A 21,623-nucleotide genomic window follows, 5' to 3' on the forward strand; every position below is an offset into this window, starting at 1 on the left:
ATTTAAAATGGAAATGTTATTATAGTGTCTGTTTTAAAAGAAATAACTGCTTTTAAACACAAAGTATGACATCATTTCTTCTTCTAACAAAAATACAGAGGAGTCCTGGTATTCGAGACAGCAGCAAAAAGCTAAAATCAAATTTTAATACTGCAAACACCAAATATAACTCAGTGTGTGTTAATACACACAGTGGAAACCGTTTTAGGACTAAGAGGAGTTAGCATCTACAGTTTTCAAGTACAGCCAATCAGCATCAAGGAAAACGAAAGCTGCTCCTGGATTGGCTGCTTTACAAGCGCCAGCAAACAGCAAGTCACGTGGCATCGCACCGAGATATTTCAGCTTTCTTTTAGAAAACCTGATTTTCCACTAATAATTTAGAGCAACATTCCACAGAAAAACCCTCAAACAGGCAGATAAAACTTGATCTGTTTTGGCTAAAATCAAGAAAATCAGAGTTTAGCAAATCACAGGTGCACAAAAAACCCGCAGATCAGATCTTACAGTCCTGATGTTGAGTCACTAGATTTGGTAAAAATGCTTCCTGACGTGTAACACTGGCTGTGGTATAATTTGCTGAACTGGAGTTTGAGCCAAACAGCCAGACTTCGTTCTCCCCCGTTTCTAAATTACAACATGCGATTCTGAAATGTCTGCAAAACCAGCTGCTTTCTATGACTTTTGTTCAACAAAACTAAAAGTATCAACAGATTTGATACAGTCGAAATATAAAAATAGATATTTATAGATATATGCATTTCCTTACAATAATCAGACTTGGATGTCATGGGGCTATAAATAAAAAAAAATTCACATTTGAAATAAAAACATTAACAAAAAAAAAATATTGAAATCAGCCCCACAAAATCCAGCTGTCAAAAAACATAAAAGTGCATCTGATTGAAAATGATCCTAAATTAAGGATTATGAATCAACGGCGTCTGGGCCAGACACACAATTTAGACAAAAATAAACTGTTTATTTAAGGCTTTTTAGTTTCTAAAAAACTAGAAGTATATTTTTGTTTTTTATGCTTTATTTTGGCACAGATGGTAAATACTGGAGAGATTATAAATAAAAATGGCTTTTTGTGAAATATGCTGTAAAACTGAACATATTTAATCTATTTTTAAAATATGAAAAGTCTGATGCAGTCGGATAAAGAGAATCTTAAAAGTTTTGAAATGTTTTTTTAAACAGGGTCTTATTTATAGTGAATACTAAGATGGCGGCGTGATGACATCACCCGTAACTATGGGAACAAAAAATCTGATACATTGCAAAATATCAAATTTAACACTGGACCAAACTAAAAAACACAAATGTGGTAAGGTTAAAATAAATTAATTTAATTAATTTGGAGTTAATCAGATCAAACTGATGGTTGGTGTGAACTATGACAGCGACTGTAAATAGAAAAAAAAATGTTTTAATTCACGTCAAAAATTTCAGAAATTTTCTGAGTTTAAAAACTCCAAAATTTGCTATAAAAAAAACTCAGAAATTTTGAGATTTATTGCAGAAATTTTCTAGAAAAAGAAACTCCCTAAAATGTAAGATTTTTCTAGAAAATTTCTGAAATTGATCTAAACATTTCAGAATTTTTTCTAGCAAATTTTTGACTTTTCGAACTCAAATTTCAGATTTTTTTCTGTTAAATTTCTGATTTTTATTCATTACCCCTGTTTTTTTTTCTTTATCTGCCTTTGAACTTATGAGGGATGAAAAGTAAAACTAAATCAGGAAGAGCTCAAACATTTGTAAAAGTGTGCAAACTTTGTTTTTTCACCTTTATTAATTTTTCTAAAATTTGCGTTAAAATTGGTGTTTTAGTTGAATTATACGGGACATGCTTCACATTACAGGTTGAAACATTTGCATAATAAAAACCACAGCATTAAACAGATGTAGTGAGCTCCACTGTGTATTCGTTACATTTCAAATTAAGTGCTTTTCTAAAATAAATACCTTTTTATTATTATTATTTTTAAGACTCAATTTTATGCCGTCATTTTTTGGAATTACCCTTTTAGGTCAAAAACTAAAGAATACTTTTAACAATAAATATTTGATTGAAACTGATGTTGCTACTTTTAGAAAAGTGCAGCTTTAAGTGATGCCATCAACAATTTGAGGGTTTATAAAGGGTTTAGGACTACAGAAAGCTAATAATAATAATAATTCATAGAATTAATAACTGGTCCCACTAGCTTTGGTGCATGACACCTTATTCAGGACATCAACAAAAAGAGCTTCCTGGATTTAACACCTTGGTGTGTTTTGATCTGAAGAGGCTGAAAACAGGAAAGTAGCTTAAAGAATCGTCTGAATGTTTCTGTTTTTTGTAGAAAACCTCTTTGGCACAGTTAAAGTCCATGCATTTTTTAACTCGTATGTAAACATGAACCGTGACTTGATAATGCTTCCTCTGAAGTGAGTTTTGTGTTGGGTTAAGCAGCCTGGTGGGTAAATATTTGGTGCCCCCTTGTGGAAGCTCCTGGAACAGCAGCGCTGGAACCGAGAGCACAGATTTTCAGGAGTTCCTCTGTGTGAAGACTGGGTCTCCTTTTGAGGCATACGGTGCTGTGACGCTCAGTCAGTCTTACTCAGCACTGGATCTGGGAGAACGGATGCCTCAGCAGCTCCTCGGCGCTCGGCCGGTGTTTGGCCTCCACGAAGATGCAGCGGATGAAGTCCCGGGCCTGGTCCGAGGCGCGCGGCGGGAGCAGCGGGTTGGTCGGCTGCGTGGCGATCTTAAATATCGCCGCCATGGCTTCAAACTCGGCCCACGGCGGCTTTTCTGTGAGCATCTCAACCACAGTGCAGCCGAGGCTCCTGCAGGGGAAACATTTTTACGGCTCAACAAGCTGCAACAAGGATCGCATGTTTCATCTGAATGCCACAGAAACATAACGACGTTATGAAGGAATGCTAATGGGCCTCTGGGGAGAATACCGAATCTGTAATGAGCTGTTGGCTGGAAATCAGCGGCTCAAAATGCAGAACAGCAAACTGTTCATATTTAACAGCTGCATACTGTGTTCGTTGCACCATTTCAGAAACTTAGCTGGGACGTTTTTACAGTGTGATGATGTCACTCTGCTGTGGAGAGAAACCAAACTGAGCGTCTCACCAGACGTCGGCTTTCCTGCCGTATCCCTCGCCGCTGATCACCTCGGGGCTCATCCAGTAGGGGGTGCCGGTCACAGAGCGCATGCCGGTTCCAGACATGCAGATCGTCTGCAGCCTCTTGCTGGCTCCGAAGTCTCCCAGCTTCACGTTTCCCGCCGAGTCCCGCAGGATGTTGGCTCCTGGCAGCGACAGTTCATCAAATCAGACCCATTTCTGACTGATGTGAGACTGAAATCTGTGTTTTCAAACTACCTTTGATGTCTCTGTGCACGATCATGTTACTGTGCAGGTAGGACATGCCCTCCAGAATCTGTCTGGTGTATTTGCGGGTAACATTTTCTGTGAGGGCCCCATAAGCCTTCAGCTGATCTTTGACTGAACCCTAAAGGAGAAGAAAACATCGTTTAAAGACAACGTCTATTAACTCACTGGACTTGGACACAAAATCACTGATCAGTTAGAACAATTTCTCATAGTGCAGAAGAAATGTCTTCATGTTTGTTCCACTTGGAGGTTTTTGGCATTTTGTCACATTTCAACCACATTTTGACACTTTACTGTGATTATTACAAACTTTTGAAAACCAGTTTCCTCTTTAATATTACTAAGCAGCAGTTATTAGCCACAACTAACCAAAAAGCTACATTCACTAAACACTAATCTGCTAAAAAAGAATCTTAGCTTTGTGAGAGCTAAACTGCTAAACAGAAAGAATTTAGCACAAGCTAATGTTAAATTTATAAAAGCATGAAAACATGAGCAAAAGCTAACACTAAGCCGAGACAGATGTTAATAAATTATAAAAGCTAACATTAAACCGCTAAGACGTTTAATACTGCAGAAGCTAATGCTAACCCTCTAAACACGTAAATAAGCATCAGACGTTGATGTTAAACTGCAAACCAACCGTTGCTTTCATTCAAAGTGCAAGTTGTGAATTCTGAATCGTTGTTGCACTTTGGTTTGCAGATTTTTATTACGATGTGACTTAACACTGACAGTTTAACACTGACAGTTTAACACTGACAGTTTAATTTTAAGCTGCAGTGGTTGATCTGACCCCAGCTGATGTATTTGCCCCCAGGACTCACTCCGGGCATGTACTCCATGAAGATGGTGAGAGTTTTCTCGTTGTGGTCCCTCAGGCAGCCGTAGTACTGGACGATGCGCTCGTGATGCAGATTTTTCAGAAGCTGGATTTCACACTCTAACGCACTAACCTCCTGCAGGAAACACACACACAAAGACAGACAGAAATCCCATATTACAGATTAGAAAGACACTTTCAATTTAAGAATAAAAGCTCATTGGACAGACCCAACGACCTGCAATGGAAGAAGGAAGCTAAAATATTTCTGAGCCCAACCAAAGGCTTCGACGGCAGAGTTTTCCTGTGTTTACCTCTGAGAATGAGGCCACAGCAGAGACAGAGGACAGAAGGGGAAGTCAGAGACACAGAGTAATCCCAAACTCCCAGCACACAGCCCAGTTTGGAGTAACGACAGATTCGGATCTGCAGAGGGCCGGGCGGAGGGGGGGGGGAGCTGTGAAAGGGTCACTGGAGGTCAAGGCAGTCCTGACCCTCGGCTGCTGCAATACTCAGCACCTCCAGGATTCAGGAAGTGACAGTGCATGTTTTCTCTTCGGCAAACAGGAAAAGACATTAAAATAAGGAAGAGGGGGGAGATAACCTCCACCACGGATTCCGCTCGTTCAGTTTCTGCTGGGCTATTCTTAATTAGGAGATAAAATAAAGTCACGGCCTTGAGCTTAAACTGACAGTTCAGTCTCCTGACACTTCAGCGGTTGTCTCACCTTGCTGGTTTCAGGACTGTCAGGGTCAAACTGGACTTGCTTGGCGGCCAGTTCTCTCCCAGTGTCCACATCGTAGCAGAGGTAGACCTGACCAAACGCACCCTGGCCCAAAAGCTTCCCGCGGCGCCACGTCACCGGGGCGCTGGGCGCTGAGAGGAAACAAACAAACATTCATTCTGCCGTCAACACAGATTCTTCACTTACGACGCATTTCTCCCCCTTTCAAGGTGATCTACTGCGCTTTGTTGGATGGGTCTCTGTGAGGGGTGTTCAAAGTGTGGCGCAGGGGCCATTTGTGGTGCTTGGACAGAGTTTTTGTGGCCCCCAAAAAAGCAGTTAAAGATGATACCCATTCAGCACAGGAGACTTTACAATGGGAAATGTTAAGCATGATGAAGTATTTGCCACACTTTGTCTACTTAATTTATTAAATTTGACTAAATATATTAAGTGTTTTGAAAGAAAGTGACCACAAATGTGCATAATTTGTAGTTTTGTATCTAAGATCAATCAAGTTTATCTGTATAGCTCATTTCAGCAGCAAACTCATCATACAACTGAGAAAACCAGTAACAAAAACCAGTCACAATGCGATAACGTTACATTTTGATCAGTGTTGGGAATATTATTCCTTTCCCACAAAAAAAAAAATCTAAAAAATTAAAAATTGGGCAACTTTAATTGGTTTATTCGAGTTTTGTTTTCATTTTCTTGGCCTGAAGTTTGGACACCAATGGTCTATGGCAGGGTGCCCAAAGTGGGTCCTGGAGGCCCGGCATCCTGCATGTTTCAGTTCTCTTCCTGGTGGTAGTAACAACCTTTTCAGCTTGTCAATGTTCCTCTTAGGTCTTCTAACGAGCCATCATTGGATCCAGGTGCGTTAAACCAGGGAAAACCAAAACATGCAGGATGCCGGCCCTCCAGGACCGACTTTGGACACCCCTGGTCTACGGGATGATCAAAACGTGTTCATTAGACTTTTCTGCCAATCTTGACCTCCTTTCAGAATGAGATTTGGTTCACAATACATTATTGTTTAAACGATTAATTGGATTAATTGATTATTCAAATAATCACCAACTAATCTAGTAACTGATAAATCAATAACTGGACTATACAAACTCAAAAAAGGGCCTTTGCTGAGAAAACAACATATTCATGGCAGCAACTAAGCAAAAACCACTACATGTTTATAAACATATATGTATATAATAAAACATATATGTACATAAAAACACCTTTTATGTTGTAACCAAATGTACAAAAGGAAAGTCATATTATTCTATGTTTATGTTCTTACTTATAGTTTGTTTATCCTCATTTTGGTGGATTTCTAATATTGTATTAAAAAAAGCTTAAACAGTTAAATAAAAATTTATAGAATGTGCCAATTCTTTTTATCCGATTAATCGTCACAATCAAATGAGGTTGATTACATCATCATCATTCTGTCGGTAAAAGTAAGAGTAGACTCCAAACCGGAGGACATTTCATCGGTACTTACACTTGTGGGCGACAGAGCGATCGTGCGGACGCAGCCGGCCTTGCGTGTCGATCTGCTGCCAGCTGCCCAGACTCTCCTCGCTGCCGTTCAGCGATCGCCTCGAGGGAACCAAAGTAAACAGGTTTCCCTGGGGTCGGCGGATGCGCGGAAACGTTCGACGACCTGGAGGAAGCGACAGAAGACAGTCGATAATGTTAAAATGAAGAGAGAAACGTCGTATCCAGTCGCTGATAAATGAGACTGGCGATATTTGTCATACCTTCACTGTGGTCTTTGCAATGCAGGGAGACATGATACCTACGAGGGTAGGTGCCTCCCTTCCCTGCTACCCTGTCATACATGTGATTCTCCCGGTCTGAAACCAGACAAAAATTCACAGATCATCCAACCACTTTCAAAAATCCATCCATTTTCATTTTGATCTTTATAAACACCAACATTTCCTCATAACTTCATATTTTGGTCCATCTGATGATGTAATTTTGCTTTTACTTGAGTAAAAATATGCTGAAGTAGTGCTACTTTAGTTGAGTGTAATTTTTTGTGCACTCTTGCAGAAAACCTCCATGATTTCTCTCACCTGACACTTCTTGCCGGTTATCTGGGTAACTCTTGGCTCTGTGCATCCGTGACTTCCTCAGCGAAGGGCTGCAGAAGAATGAAAGGTTTTGTAAAATAAACGTTGTTAAGACTATAATCATAATAAAATCAGCCAATATCCGTGGAAATGTAGCAGAAAAAGGAATAAAATTAGACGGAGCATGGTTGAGGTAACATTTGATTTAATAGGCGGTTTGTTTGTTACCTTTCTGAGTTGCTGTCCAGGGACTGGCAGCTGCCAGAAACTGAATTTTCTGCGCTGCTCCAAGGATCCAGCACCTGTTCAGACCCCAACAAAAACCCATATGAACAGAGACTGAGAGTTTTTACTGTTCTACAAAATATTCCTGGTGCCGTCTCACTTTGTAACTTCACTATTAGAGCTGACGATTAATCAATTAGAAATAAATTGGCTTTTTCTATAGATTTTTCATTTAACTACTCAAGTTGTTTTTATACAATATTAGAAATGCATTAAATGATGCAAACAATTAAAATCCTTTTTTAAACAAGAAACTAAACATTTTATTTAGTATTTCTTCAGTCAGTTTGAAACTAAACCATCTGAGGAGTTTTGGCCAAAACATATTTACAAATAAATATGTTTTTATCTTTAATGCAATATGTACATATGTGCTGTTCAGTTTTGGTTTGATTACTGAGGTCTGTAATCAATAAGCTATTAAAACCACCTCAATCATTTTTATTTGCACAATTTATTGGTTTTTTTCTTTTCTCTTTCTACCAAAAACTGGGTAACAAAGGTTTCCAGTCTAAATTTGTTTTTAAAGGATAATTTTGTTTACAGAGACTTCATAATACATTTCGTCATTTCTGTTATTTTTTATTATTTATTTTGGATATTTAAAGTGTTTTCCAGTTCCAGTGTTAACTGTTCATTAGAATTTTAAGTTCATCGATATTTAAAAACGCGTTCTTGAGTTATTATTATGCATTATTTTACTTTAAAATGGTCTCAAACAACAATATTATCGTTTATCACAATAACTTCTGGAACAATTTATCATCCATTTGTTATCGTGACAGTCCTACTGATTACTGCTCTAAATACGTCATTTTTGCAGCAAACCAGCTTTTTTTTAAAGTGCATAGTCCAGTTAACAATTAATAAATTAACTGTTTCAGCCCTAGAAAGTTTAAATAAATACAATTATTACTACATTCTGGACGGACAGGCTTTGAATTGCACACTGCTGATGCAACAGAAAGGCAGAACGGCCCTCCTGTTTCCTCTTAGGCAAGTTTATTCTTGCGAAGTAATGCAATTTAGAAACAAAAAGTTATTTTCCTCACATTACCACGTCCAGCTCTAATGAGAAAACCCATTTAAGGCTGTTTATGTTAGCAGAGTGGAGTGGAGCATGTGGATCCCATCTCTGCGTGCGTTTCCTCCTTAAACACGGAGGAGATGACTCACGCATTGGTCGCTGGTTTCTGGGATGAACTCGCCCTCGCTGTTGATGCTGGTGTAGGAACCCTGGCGGGCGATCCGCTGCTGCCGCTCAGGCACATATCCAGGAGGCGGAGAACTTCGACCCGTGTTCTGAGAACCTTTAAATACACACACACACAAAAAAACAACACGCAACATTTAGTAATATGTTGTAATATGTTAAACACAAACTGTTTCGCTTCGTATTTATAGTCCAGAACTACAGGAAGTCACTGTTTACCAGTAAGGAGTATAAATATAAAAACGGTGAGAGCTCATCTATTATTCCCCAACTTATTTAATTTATTTGCACATTTTTCTGATATGTGACCATTTTCCAGCAGTATGAAGACAACATCCATACCCATTAAATGAGCAACGAGAAGTCAGGCGAAAATTAGACGTACTGAACGAGATCAACATGAAGATGGAGCAAATATTTCAAAATGCACTCAGGTTGCACATCTGGATTACTTAACAAGTCCTAAAACGATAACTCTTAGATCTTTTAATATATTCAAATGTTTTATAAAAAAAAGTTTAAGTGGTTAAAAGATAAATCTGTAGAAAGTGTCAATTATTTAATATAATTAATCATCAAAATAATCCCTTACTAAACTAATCAATTCTTCTTTTAGACCCTGTTCCTTTGCAGCATGCTGTTAATTCTTATGATTTCTTGTTTCTTTACCTCACAATAACCAACAGGAACAAGAAAATTTGGGAAAATGAGTTAGAAAGAAAACAGTTAAAGAAGAACTTTTAAAAAACCTGGAGAACTAATGAAGGCCAGCTCAAAAGTTTACAAGCAGGTCTGATTTCTGAGAAGAAAAACTACAAACAGAGCCAGTTTAATCCATGTAAACAAGCGATTCTTCTAAAACGCTACAAATTAAGTTTTCTCCTCTGAAGTTCAAAGCCCACAGCAAACATGCAGCAGATTAGCCTGCATACCCGAAACTTCAAGCTTTCATAGCTGCTGCTATAAAGTCAAGCTGTAAAGCCCTTTCTGCTCCTCAGGATAAAGAGAAACCGCCAAAACCAGACCACTTGCCAAAGTAATAGCATTCTCCAATCTTATTGGCTGCAATCCAGCAGGCAGCGTCAAGTGATGGTGAAAAGGAAAAGGAAGAGGATGCAACGCGAGAAAGGGAAGCAGAAAAAAAAGAAGACTGTACAGAAGAAACGAAAGCACCCAGCTGCCTGTCTGCAAATATAGGCCCCTCTAGCATGTCATTGTTTACATCTGGAAGTGTCGTGCATGTGCTGGAGGGCAAAAACCCGATTCTGCTTCTGAGCATGTAAAAGAATCGCCTGCTCTGCTGACGTTATGAAACCTGGAGATGTAGGTGTTATTTTAGTGCGAAGCACCACAGAAAAACAGATGAAGAACAACTCAAACCCACTTTTTTCTTGCTCTCTCTGTCGGCTAATCTGCACGCAGACTAGTTGCCATAGCAACTGATAACGACGCCACCATGCATCAGATTTAAACACCAAAAAACACGGAAATATTTCACACACACAGAACAGAACATTCAGTCCGTTACAGTTTTATGTTTTCAGGCTTGATGTTTATTTTGTGATTATTAATAAGTGATCGGTGTGGCAGATTTGCAACCACTGCTATTGGCTAATCTAAGACTGCGATGGTAGATTAGCTAATTGAAGCACTTGCTATACTGATGACCTGTAGAGTTGGTGTGTGGGTCGCCTTTTCTTTATTTTGGAACTGAACCGAAACATATTGAATTCTGCAGCACATCTACATGTTACGGTTGTCATAGTCAAGCTAGCATAACCAACCGCTAAATTTTTTTTCTTAATTAAAACTTTTTCCTGACCTTTTATCTAGTTGTAGTCGTGTTGATAATTAGTAGCAAAGCACTGCGTCCCTTTTTCTTTTAGATATTACATGTACGTTGAAGATTTTGTGCGATAAACTGATAACTTAACAGCTAAAACCAATGCTAGTCATTGTTAGCGGGCAGCTTTTTGTTCTCCAGTAGGCAGATGGGGGGCGCTGCAAGGGATCTACAGTACAAGAAAGGCTGATTGTGACCTGTTTACCTGTTGACAGGTGGCGCCCTCTGGGCTCAGAGGGCTGGTACGCCGTACTGACGTCTCCAGTGGAGTGGGAGGCCTTGATCCTCACCTGCTTACACGGTCCATGATGAGAGTTGGAGGAGGCCTGCAGTTACGAGGAGGAGAGACGAAATGTTTTAACCAACGTTCTTAAAACGCCATGGAACTTTTGGTTCATGCGTCAAAGCCTGTCGGTGTTGCATAGAAATAATCAGGAAGCTTTGTTTTTCACAATGTGGGATTAAGAAAAGGACGTTGTGCAACAAGTCTTACGTTGCTGCGCTCTTGAGAAAGAAGCATTATCCTGATGCTCTTCATGCTGGAGCTTCGGTCAAGCAGGTCGATCGCCTTGTCCAGGTCATCCTGACCCCGCAGAGGAATGGACATCTGCTTGGAGACCATCAAGAAAACAAGCAGACAAACCAGGAGCCGTGGTTTTAAAATGCTTCAAACTGAAGTTAACCAATTAAGTCAGACTAAAAATACATGTATTCATGTAAAAATAGATGGAGATAAATATATCTGAGCTCATTTCAAGCCACTGGAATCTTAAAATAAAGTAAAAAGTTCACATTTTAAACAGCATTGAACATATTTCATTCCATAGGAAGCTAACTTATACTGTAAATAATTGTTCCATGTACTCTGACCATCGTTTCTTTTTCACTCCTCTCTTTTTATTTTATTAGTCTTCTTTCCTTTTCTTCCTGTCCTTCATTCCTCATTCTATGTAATTTTTGTCTATAATCTAAAAAACGTTTTACCTCTATTAATTGCTCTATTGTACATCTAAATTCACCTGCCTCTTCCAGACAATGTATTGATTTGATCGTTATTATCACAATTATTAGTCAATTGTCATTTAAATTATTTTATCCACCAATGTTCACATGTTCGCTCATTAGAATTTAAAATCAGAATTTTGAGATTAAAGTCAAAATTCTGAAAGAAAAAAAAAAGTATTTTTTTTCCAGTGGCCCTAATCCTTTTCCGTACACATCACTTATTTTCTTCTTCATTAGCTATGCATCTTTTACTGTGATGTATAATAAATAAGTAATTTAAAACCGTGCAGAAAAAAAACAGGTTTAATTCTTTTAAAGCCTGACCATTAAATAAACTGTCTTAATAAAGTACGCAGGACTTCCTTTTACGAGTCTTTTCTTAGCCAACACTAAACCGGAAGTATTTTGAACAAACCTCCAGAAAACTGAAAAACAGCTGAAACACTGAGTTCCTTTAAATCAAGGTTAAAACCCACCAGGTTTGAGCTGCCAATTGATCAACATGTTGATCAACATATTGGATGCATTTTCTCGATCATTTTAACAAAACATAATGTTTATTGATTGATAATCGATAACTGTGATGTTTTAATGATGCGACGCATTTCGAACTTGCTTGTTTCCGAAACGTCCCAAACAAATAAACTTAACTTGAAGATATTCATCTGTGTTTGATCAAATTTTATAGTCTTTTACCAATATTATGCAAAGTGTTATCCTTAATATTGATCATATTTTAACACAAAAATGTATGTGTGTAACTGGAATATAATTAACATGATCCCAGAGAACATTCATATGTTGCACAATACTAAAAATAAACTGAATGATCTGAAATCACTTGAGTTTTGTGCTGTGTCATCAGTGAAACCTTTAAAAAAGTCTAAATGTTTGTGTTATTGCTGTGTGAAAAATGCTAAACTTGCCTCATTGTTCATATAATGGAGCTCCAGCTGCTGGCCGAAGATGCTCTTCAACTTTTTCTGAATCTCCTCAAACTGCACTGGCCTCCCAAACACCAAGATCCTGCACAGAAAAAGCAAGAAATCACACAGACAGGAAGACTGGAACAGATTTATGCCAGCTGGTAGGAAAACAGCGCTTGACTTACATGCACATGTGCAAAGAAAATACCTTCTTTTTTTTTTTTTTCAGTGTGTGCAGATTCTTCTAAGTACACCTTAAGTATTTGTGGCTTGTGTTGGCAGCCACATGCTAACCACAGTACTTTCCCTTCCACTCTCCAGCTCACATACCTTTCAGATTAAAGTGCTGGAGCGCTCCGTCTCATGAACTGGAACATGTGACAAGAGCAGCATGCCGACGGGAACGTGTTTACGTTCAGGCTCTCCCTCTCGCCAACGTATAGAAATATATTCCACTTTCTCGACATGTGCAGAGCTGCTAATGCATAGCTGCAAACAGAAAGCAACGTAAACTCACCTTTTCTCTCCCGAGTATTCAAACTTTATCCTGACATCATCCTAAAAGATAAAAACAGAACAGTAAGGTCAAGGAGTTCTTTTCTTTCCTCCAGCATTTACAAGAACCCACTTCCACTAATTACTAAGGTTATTTGGGATGACAGACATTTATCTTACCGGGGAAAACACAAATGTTGTGTTTACATTTCAGGGATATATTAATTAGCCTTTCTGAAGCAGGAGCTTGAAGAGGTTATTGGTTAATCTAAATAGAAAGCAGGAGTCTGTGTCTGCTTAGGTTAACTTGGACTGGAAGCAGACAGATCCAAAGGTAACAAACTACAACCGACAGCCTCTACGAAGCTGAACTCATTCATTACAGACATTAAAATGCAAAGTTGCACGAGTCTAAATGTTTTTAGCATAAGCATTTCTTTTTTTTAGTACAAATTGTGTTTTGTTTGTGAAAGCACATGAAAATAAACTTCTCCACAGAAGAAGTATTTCTTCTGTGGAAGAAATACTTCTTCCACAGAGTTTCAAGCTAGAAACTCACACCTGCGTAAATAAATACGTATCAAAGCACCTTTTCAGTGAGATATCTACAATTTTAAACAGTTAATAAAAATACTGTGCTTTAAAAGTTAAGCAGCTTCATAACGACCAGCCGCTTTGACGCGTCTCTGTCAAGTTTCCATGATCTCAATGATCAATAACATCTGCATAAATGAGCAACCGAACTCAGCTTTCCAAAACAAAAGATGCATTGTTAATTTAAAAAAATTTTCACATGGGGTTGGATTGAACTGATTATTTCACCGAATAAATTAAATCATCATTTGAAAGCTGCATTTTCTACGTTTGACAGAAATCCAAACTTGTTGGGCTGAAGGAGAAAGTACAGGGTGGCCCACAAAAAAGTAGCCCGCTTCCTGCCAGGAAGTCCACTGAGATCGCCAGACTTAACAACTCGTGACTTTCATCTGTGGGGCAACTTGAAGGGAAAAGTGTGCGCTAATAACCCGAGAACTTTACAGCAGTTGAAAGAGAATATTCGTAATGCAATTCAGAGCATTGGTTCCCCAGAGTTGCGTCGCGTATATGACAATATGTTGAGGTGTGCCCAAAACTGCATTGATGCACAAGGGGATCATTTGAAGTACTTTCTGTAAAGAGTGAGTAAAGATTTTGGCATTTCAAGTTTTTCTTTCTTTACGGAAGGCCGACAGTAATACTATAGTAACACGGGCTACTTTTTCGTGGGCCACCCTGTACTTTGTCACAAACATTCTGTTGTTAAAGGGGAACTACTATGCAATATCCACATTTTGAACCATTTTATACTTTACTTTGCGTCTCTATTGTTTCAAAGAAAAAAGCCCAAGCACTTAAAAAAAATGTTTTTGGCAATTAATTAATGTTTTTTGGTGTCTGGAAAATTAGCCGTTTCAAAAACCTGTCGATCGTTAAGTCACTGCACCGTTACCTAGCAACCCCAGCATGTTACCTAGCAACCCCAACACAGTTGGGGCAGTTTACCGCTGTATGAGTTGTACAATGGCTGCTGGAAAAGTTAAGTGTTTTGTTGACTTATCCAGAAACCACTTGCTGAATTCATGTTGGTTGTAAAGGAGGCTCCACTTCTGCTTTTCAAAGCTGTATGGTTGTATATTTGAGCATTTGTTTGCAGCCATTTTCATGAGCGAACGTAAACATTGAGTTGGGGGCGTGGCCAGCAGTAGCTAATGTGGATTCAAAGTGACAGGAACTGAACTGATCAGACTAAAATTTCATGACTGAAGACTGATTTTGTGTTTTGTATAGACCATGGATTCATCCAAATCTGTTCAAGGAAGCATAATAGGTCACTTTAAAGCCTTTCACTTTGAGGATGAGTTAAATGAGTGTTTGAATCCTAACCTTCTCAAAAGTTGGAAATGTTTTTAATCATCATCTGAATGGTGCCGCACCTGTCTGTTGGCCTGTGTTGATGTCTTCGGCTTGCCGCTGTCGTAGGAAAACACCGGCTGTCGTCGCGTCATCTGGAGGGCAACCAGGTCCTTCATTATAGAGTGGAGAGCCTGCCTCTCATCTGACGACAGCCCAACGAAATACACAAACAGAAATCAGAGCACATGCATGACACAGGGTTCATCCACTTTACGCACAGTAAAATTCAAGCATTTTTCAAGGATTTTAAGAAACACTAGAAAAGATGGATGTGCATTTTCTCAAGTCACTCAGCCCTAAAAGGTGAAATGGACATCTTGCCAGCTTTCTTAACCCATAATCCTGTCTAAACCGTGTTTGACTGGGTTTTCTGAGAGACAGGGAAGGACTATGCTGTTTCTGATATGCATTTTTCCCATGTTTGATCTCAGAAGAAATTTGGCCTTGGCTGTGCTAACTCACGAAGAGAAAATATTCCTCTTGTGTAGCTTGGAAAGACATCATACAGCCCCAGGGCAGCTGAGGGAACCGGACCCAGAACCCAATCCTTCACCTGAGAGTCTGGAGGTGCTGATTGCTCAAACCGGGCCGATGCTTTCTGCTGAAACTGTTTTTATTTTGTGCTGTGTCAAAACTGTGCACTGAAATGCCTGTTTAACATCAGACTCACTCATTGCGGTAGCGTTGTGCAGGCGGGGTCCACAAACCAGGGTTCAGATTGATGCCTCTGATGTGCCAGACCACCCACAGCCTGCAGGGGGAAATGCTGCAGTTAGTTAGGTTAATATCTCCAGATGAGTCAGGCAGGACATAACAGCATGAGAAAAAGAAGTTAAAAAAGTTAAAAGTGTGCCAATAATTCCTATGCCACTACTTTATTTACGACAACCAAAGAGATAATGAGGCCTTGAAAATGACAAAAGGGCTTTGGATTTTACAGGGAAGAAACCCAAGACTCCAGAAACCAAAGCAAAACATTTTTGACTGAATGAAAGTCAGAGTGAATGAAAATGTGTCCAGCGAATGCTAAAATATGCCCATGAGAAAGAACGGCAATTGGAAACGGCTGCACTGGCAGCGATCGCTCTGGCTCCGTTCCTATGAGAAGAATTCTTTATGAGCAGTTTTCTGCCATTTTTAAAAATCTAAACCAGGTTTGAGCAGCTCTGGTTGCACGAGCAGCAAAACCATCCCAAAGCCGTGTCATAAATCTACTGCTCAACTTAACAGGGCAATATATCCAGCCCTGTTGACGGCACCAACAGCATCATGTACTGAAATAAAACACACTCTCTCTTTAAAATCATTAAAATTGACATTTCTGGTGCATATTGGGGTCTAAATTTGTTTAACCTCAGATGTGTAAAAGCATACAGATTCCAAACTGCAGATCATAAGCAGGTGACCATTTCTATAAAACCAGAATGTATGATCTAAAATACAGATATGTGCTTGTATAATGATAAAAGAAGAAAGTCATCCTGCCTTTTAATGTGTGAACATTACCCGGCCATTTCCTTATAAACCTGAATTTTGCTTGTGTCAAGATGGTTGACTGTCTTTCCACAACACGAACGGCTAAATTTTTCATAAAATATAGATTTTTTTTTATTTTTAAAAAAGGACGTTATAATTGAAAATTTTTGTCAGCTGTGTTAAATACTGACTAAATAAACAGAAAACTATGATTTTCTCATTATTAAACTTAGACAGCCCTCTAAATGCTAATTGGCGTCACGTCTTTTTCTATCATGTTACAATTTTTCTACATTATGCTCAGTTTTTGTGACATCATTATATCCTCACCTTCATAGCAAATCAGACATTTTTGAATGGAAAAGCTGAATCAGCGCCATTAAGGGGATAACTGAAGCTGGTCGAGTGTTTACATGTCGAAACAGAACCGCATAAAGTGCTTTTACTGACTCCGTTGGACCGTTCCTCTTTACCGTTTATAAATATCTCCGCCATCTTTGTTTTCTGCCTCAGCTACTCCGCTAATAAGGACGACTAGCGGCGCCCTCTGCTGGACGGCGGCCAAACTACACCACCGAAAAAATGTCTAAGCGGATGTTATTAGTTAATCGATTGGAACAAATTTTAATCTAATAAACTATTAATAGACAATTAACTGTAAGTCGATTGTTTGTGTCCCAAAGAAAGATATTTCTAAACAGTCTTTCTCCCATGTTTTCCAGTGAGGAGATCTGGAGAACTTCCAAGGAAGGGAAATCTCTGTAAATTCACCCCTACATTGGACAGTGCAGCTCTCAGAGAAATTCCCAAAACCCAGCAGCTCCATCTCAGTTAGCATGTTAAATGTTAAAGTTCATGATACGACTGCTAGAAAAATGAAGTAGATGGCTTGTTTTGAAATGGTTGCCAGGAGAAAGCCTCTTCCCTCTAAAAAGAATGTGGGAGAACAATTCAGGCTTGCAAAGTTGCATCTACATGGGCCAAAACATTTTGGCTACATCAGCCAGATGTAGAGATGCTTGGCTGTGCTACACAGTGCCATGTTTGGATAAAATCAAACATAGCAAATCATCACAAACACCTGGCAACCGCAGTGGTGGAAGGACGACTGTTTGGGCTTGTTTTGTAGCCACAGGAGCTGGGCACCGTGCAATCACTGAACGGATCACAGACTCCTCCGTAAACCAAAGTACTCTCAAGCTAAACGTGAGAACATCTGTCCGACAAAACCGGATCATCAAAAAGACTAAAACAGGCAAACCACAAAACTGAAGTACATAAAGTGAAAATAACCTTGAGTCATTTTGGGGTTTATAATGCAGAAACAAACCCCCAAAAAGGTAGAAAGTAGTTTAACTAAAAATATTGATGACTAGGGATGCAAACAGTTAATCAGCTTACAATTAATTGTCAATTAATTGTTTATTAGATTAAAATTTGTTCCAATTTATAAACTAAGAACATTGTTTGGCCTCCATCCAGAAGAGGGCAACACTGGTCATTCTTAACTGGAGATGTTGATACAGAAGCAAAGATGGCGGAGACATGCCAGAAAAGGAAAAGAGAAAAAGTCCAATCAGAATCCATTCTGGGATGTAAAATGCACTTTATACTGTTTTGTTTTGAAATATACATAAACACTTCACAGAAAGTGACATTTTCCAGGCTCAAAAAGTCATTTTTTTTTACTTTATTATCTCAGAAAATGTCCAAGTTTATTCTACAAAATAATTCCAATCAATCTCAAAATTTGAGTTTATTTCTTAATTTTTTTTTTACTTTCCTTGTTTTCCCTTGGAAATTTATGAGTTTTCTGGCAGAAATTTACTTTTTCCCTCTCATCTTTAATAGCTCCAATGCACCATTGTAGTTCATATATTTTATTATTTTCATATTGTATTTTTCTATTCAGCAATCTTTGTGAAAGCTTAATAAGGTGAGAAAAATATATTTTATATATTTCATATTCTGTCAGTATTAAACCTTTTGATACAAGAGAAAATTCAGGTTTTTCAGAAAATGGCCATTTATGAATTAATCCTAAATCAATCAGTCAGATTAACTCAATCGATAACTTGCAACCATCCTAGCGACAAAGCAACAAATGCTCTGTACCCAAAGTGAGTGGCACCAGCACCTGAGGCACCTTCGTGAAGCCGCGGGTTTCAGGGTAATAATCACCCACAGGAATGCCGGGTATGTCCGACTGCAGCTGGCAGAGCATGACCGCGCTGCTTTAAAGTTTCCGCTGCTCTCATATCTGCCAAAGGAGTGGGCGGCGAAATCTTTTCAACTCTTTCAATTTGGTATTTTATACACTATGAAAGACCGTGAACTTTACGAAGTGTGAGATTCTCACCGTTTTATCCATGTCGGGTAACTTGAGGTAACATAGAGCCATTGTCTCTTTTCTTGGCTGCAGACATCAGTGAGACTACTTCATCTTTAAAGAAAACTCCTTTGTTGTAGTCAAACAAAGCCTAGCCTCTTTGTCAAGAGCTGCCCCTCTCGTCACCCCAGTTTGAACCGATTTAATGACCCCCCAATGTGGAATGCCGGGAATTCAATTGAGAACAAGGCTGCTTGAGTCAGCTGTGTCTGCTTTATTTTCCTTGTATCGCATTTCCAGGACTAGGAGGATTTACATGGATTTTCCTCTGCCCTCTCTCCTCTGTCTGCTTTTGAGAAATGTTTAGTCTGAGGCTGTTTTTCCCCTCCCCGTCTCGGACCAGAGATGCGTCTGGCCTCATGGCTTTTCAGCGAAACCCCTTGGTCTCCTCAGGTCTCTATCATATTTCAGGTGCACATGTGCTTTGGTTTAGAAGACGAAACGTTTTTAAATATTCCCAGGTCAACCTGGACCAAGTGTTGGCTTTGGCAACATCATTGGCTCCCATTGCTCAATGGCTAATTGAAAACCAAAACAATGTTGATCTATGAAGGGCCCCAGTCGGTAACTTTCTGTGATGGAAGTCCAGGGAACACATCAGAAATTTCATGGATGAAGTTGAGATATTTAAAGGAGCGTTATGTCAGAAAGACATAACACCCACTCAAATGTAAGACTTTTTAAGATCAACAATCAAAGGAATCTAAGACCTATATCACCACAGAAATGCATAACTTCTGTCCAGTCAAGTAGAGATAAATTTAAACTTATAAATGATGGATGCAAAAAAGCTAGCAGGCTAGCTAGCAAGGCTATGTTAGTGGTAGAGGTAGCATCAGCCTTTTTTCAGTAACAAAACAAAAAATCCCACAAAAAACCCAAAATGAAACATAAAATATATGAGATTAATGGTCCTGATTAGCCTTAATTTTAGATACACTAAGCCTTTCAAGCTACAGGATGTAACTTTCATCTTTTTAAAAAAAACAAAAAAAAAAACAACTGTCCCTAAGTCAAAGTTTGGTATGAGAAGGATAATCTGTGAAAAAAGAAATCAAGCTCCTCTGCATTCTCTCCGTGCTAACTAGAAATAACCAATCATGCCAGGAGGTGGGTCTTGGCACTACAAGGATGCATCAAAAAGATGCAAGGTCTTGGCACTCAGGGACAGGTGTTGCAAGTCATGACAATATGCTATGAGATAGAAAATCTGTGAAAAGATTGATATCCTCTGCCTCCTTCCTGAAAAAATGCCAACCAAAAACAACCTTTCAGAGACAGGAGGGAGGGAAACAACTTACTTTTTTACAGGAAAGCTTTATCTGACAGTGCTAAGACCCACCTCCTGGTTCTGATTGGTTGTTTCTCATAACATACTGACACAATATCATGAGTTTAAAAAAAATATGTACAAATAAATACATTATAAAAGATACATGCTGCTGGTGCTTCTAAGACTATTTCTAACTTTTAAGACTATTTTACCATTTTGAATTTAAAATAAACTGCAAAAAATATATATTATTTTATGTTTTGTTCTATAAACATGTGTTTTAGTTTACCCAAAAAAGGTGGGAACCTAAATGCACCATATATTTCTTTTGTCAACTAGATCGTGAACGCGTCACAACCTTACCTCACCTGGAGTCTCAGGTAACCCCTCCCGCTCGGAACCGACCCGGTCACCGGTGTCTCGGGGCGGATTTGGAGTAATTTGTCCCGGAGGTGTGGACGTCCATCAGACCAAAACACCCGGGAGAAGGCGTGAGAGAGAAGGCGGCATGGAGGGGCTGGATACCCCCCAAATGAAGGGGGACCGCCTTCTTTCACCGAAGATTAACAACAAAAACACACGAATATTCTCCTTTTTAGAGGTATTTTAAAGACAATTTGAGCTCAAAAGACAATAATCCTATATGGAAAGCCCTACATCTAAGTGCTCCGGCTGAGGCCGCTGCAGCCTCGGATCTTTGGAAAACTTAAACTTCCAAAACATGATCGAAAGAGTCACTTTAACTCCCAATTTTTCAGGCTTTTTTTTAATAACAAAAACTAGCAGATTAGATGTAGCAGTTGCTGTGTAGCATTCATTAAATCCATTTGAGAGCTATCCAAAGGGAAAACCCGGACAGTTTCCGTGATTAAAATAGCCTGCCTTCCTGTTAAATCTGTAGATTTTCCTTTTTTTGTTCAATATATGACTGGCTGCATTCTTTTCGGGGCCTATAGGAAATGCACAAATGAACTAAATTCATCAAGAAACGTTTTTACTTAAACTTAAAGAACAATATAAGAAACAACAACCGTTACTCTGTAACGCGACCTAACTGTATGTTAGCGAATCCAAAGTGGCTTTAATCACTAAAGAAACTTCACTAACTTTAAAAGTAAGAATGTTTAACAAGTCGTAGTTAAATCAGGTGGTGGGATAGTACGAATTTTCCGGGGTTTATGGCGGTAGAGTTAGCTAAACCGCAGCTTTTCCACAACCAAAACAAACCAAAGAAACGCTCTTCAACCGAAAACGTCAAACTTCCTGACAGCACAAAATATCTCCACCGGAACCCGCTACTACTCCTCCAACAAGTCACGGAAGCCGTTTAGCCGAGGTGGTGTCCATTGTTAACCAGAATGCCTGACTCTCGGTCGATCACACGTTTAAAAATGTTTCAGAGTTTCTCCCGGAGAAATTTCTGATTGACAAACTATCCAAATTAGCGCCGTCAAGATGCGGGGACGCGCTGTTACTCGGTAGACAGCTTTTCGCGGGGACGCGCTTATTATTGGTGGGGCGGAGACGTTCTGTGACGTGCGTGAGGCGTTCAAGAGTGACGGAAAATTGAGATTTATTGAAAGTTGAAGTTACGTTTTGTGAATATTGAGATGAAACCAGACATTTAGACACTAAAAATAAAAATACACATTTGCGTGCGTATTTCAGAGCCAAACCTCACTTTCTTCTATTTTGACACCATTCAAAAGAAATAAAAAAATTAACTGTGGACAT

The 21,623-nt window shown here is 39.0% G+C and overlaps 1 protein-coding gene across 2 annotated transcripts; it reads right to left on the reverse strand.

Moving 5' to 3' along the window:
- Positions 1-1,698: 1,698 nt before the first annotated feature.
- On the reverse strand, positions 1,699-21,391 carry map3k3 (mitogen-activated protein kinase kinase kinase 3). 2 transcript variants are annotated; one of them, XM_015053786.1, is made up of 17 exons: positions 20,258-21,391; positions 15,422-15,502; positions 14,772-14,893; positions 12,821-12,861; positions 12,304-12,403; positions 10,866-10,979; positions 10,578-10,698; positions 8,493-8,626; positions 7,260-7,333; positions 7,035-7,102; positions 6,714-6,809; positions 6,455-6,616; positions 4,951-5,099; positions 4,227-4,358; positions 3,388-3,517; positions 3,137-3,314; positions 1,699-2,838 (listed from the first exon to the last, which is right to left on the reverse strand). In XM_015053786.1, exons 2-17 carry the CDS (start codon positions 15,423-15,425, stop codon positions 2,610-2,612), a joined length of 1,854 nt encoding a protein of 617 aa, XP_014909272.1. In that variant the 5' UTR covers positions 15,426-15,502; positions 20,258-21,391; the 3' UTR covers positions 1,699-2,609. The 2 variants fall into 2 exon arrangements, with proteins under 2 accessions (XP_014909272.1, XP_014909271.1); XM_015053785.1 differs by having other exon boundaries at positions 20,253-21,391.
- Between the last annotated feature and the right edge of the window lie 232 nt (positions 21,392-21,623).

The sequence above is a fragment of the Poecilia latipinna genome, unplaced genomic scaffold, assembly GCF_001443285.1.
Source record: "Poecilia latipinna isolate Pla-1442-1.1 unplaced genomic scaffold, P_latipinna-1.0 Scaffold1201, whole genome shotgun sequence".
Taxonomy (NCBI): Eukaryota; Metazoa; Chordata; class Actinopteri; order Cyprinodontiformes; family Poeciliidae; genus Poecilia; species Poecilia latipinna.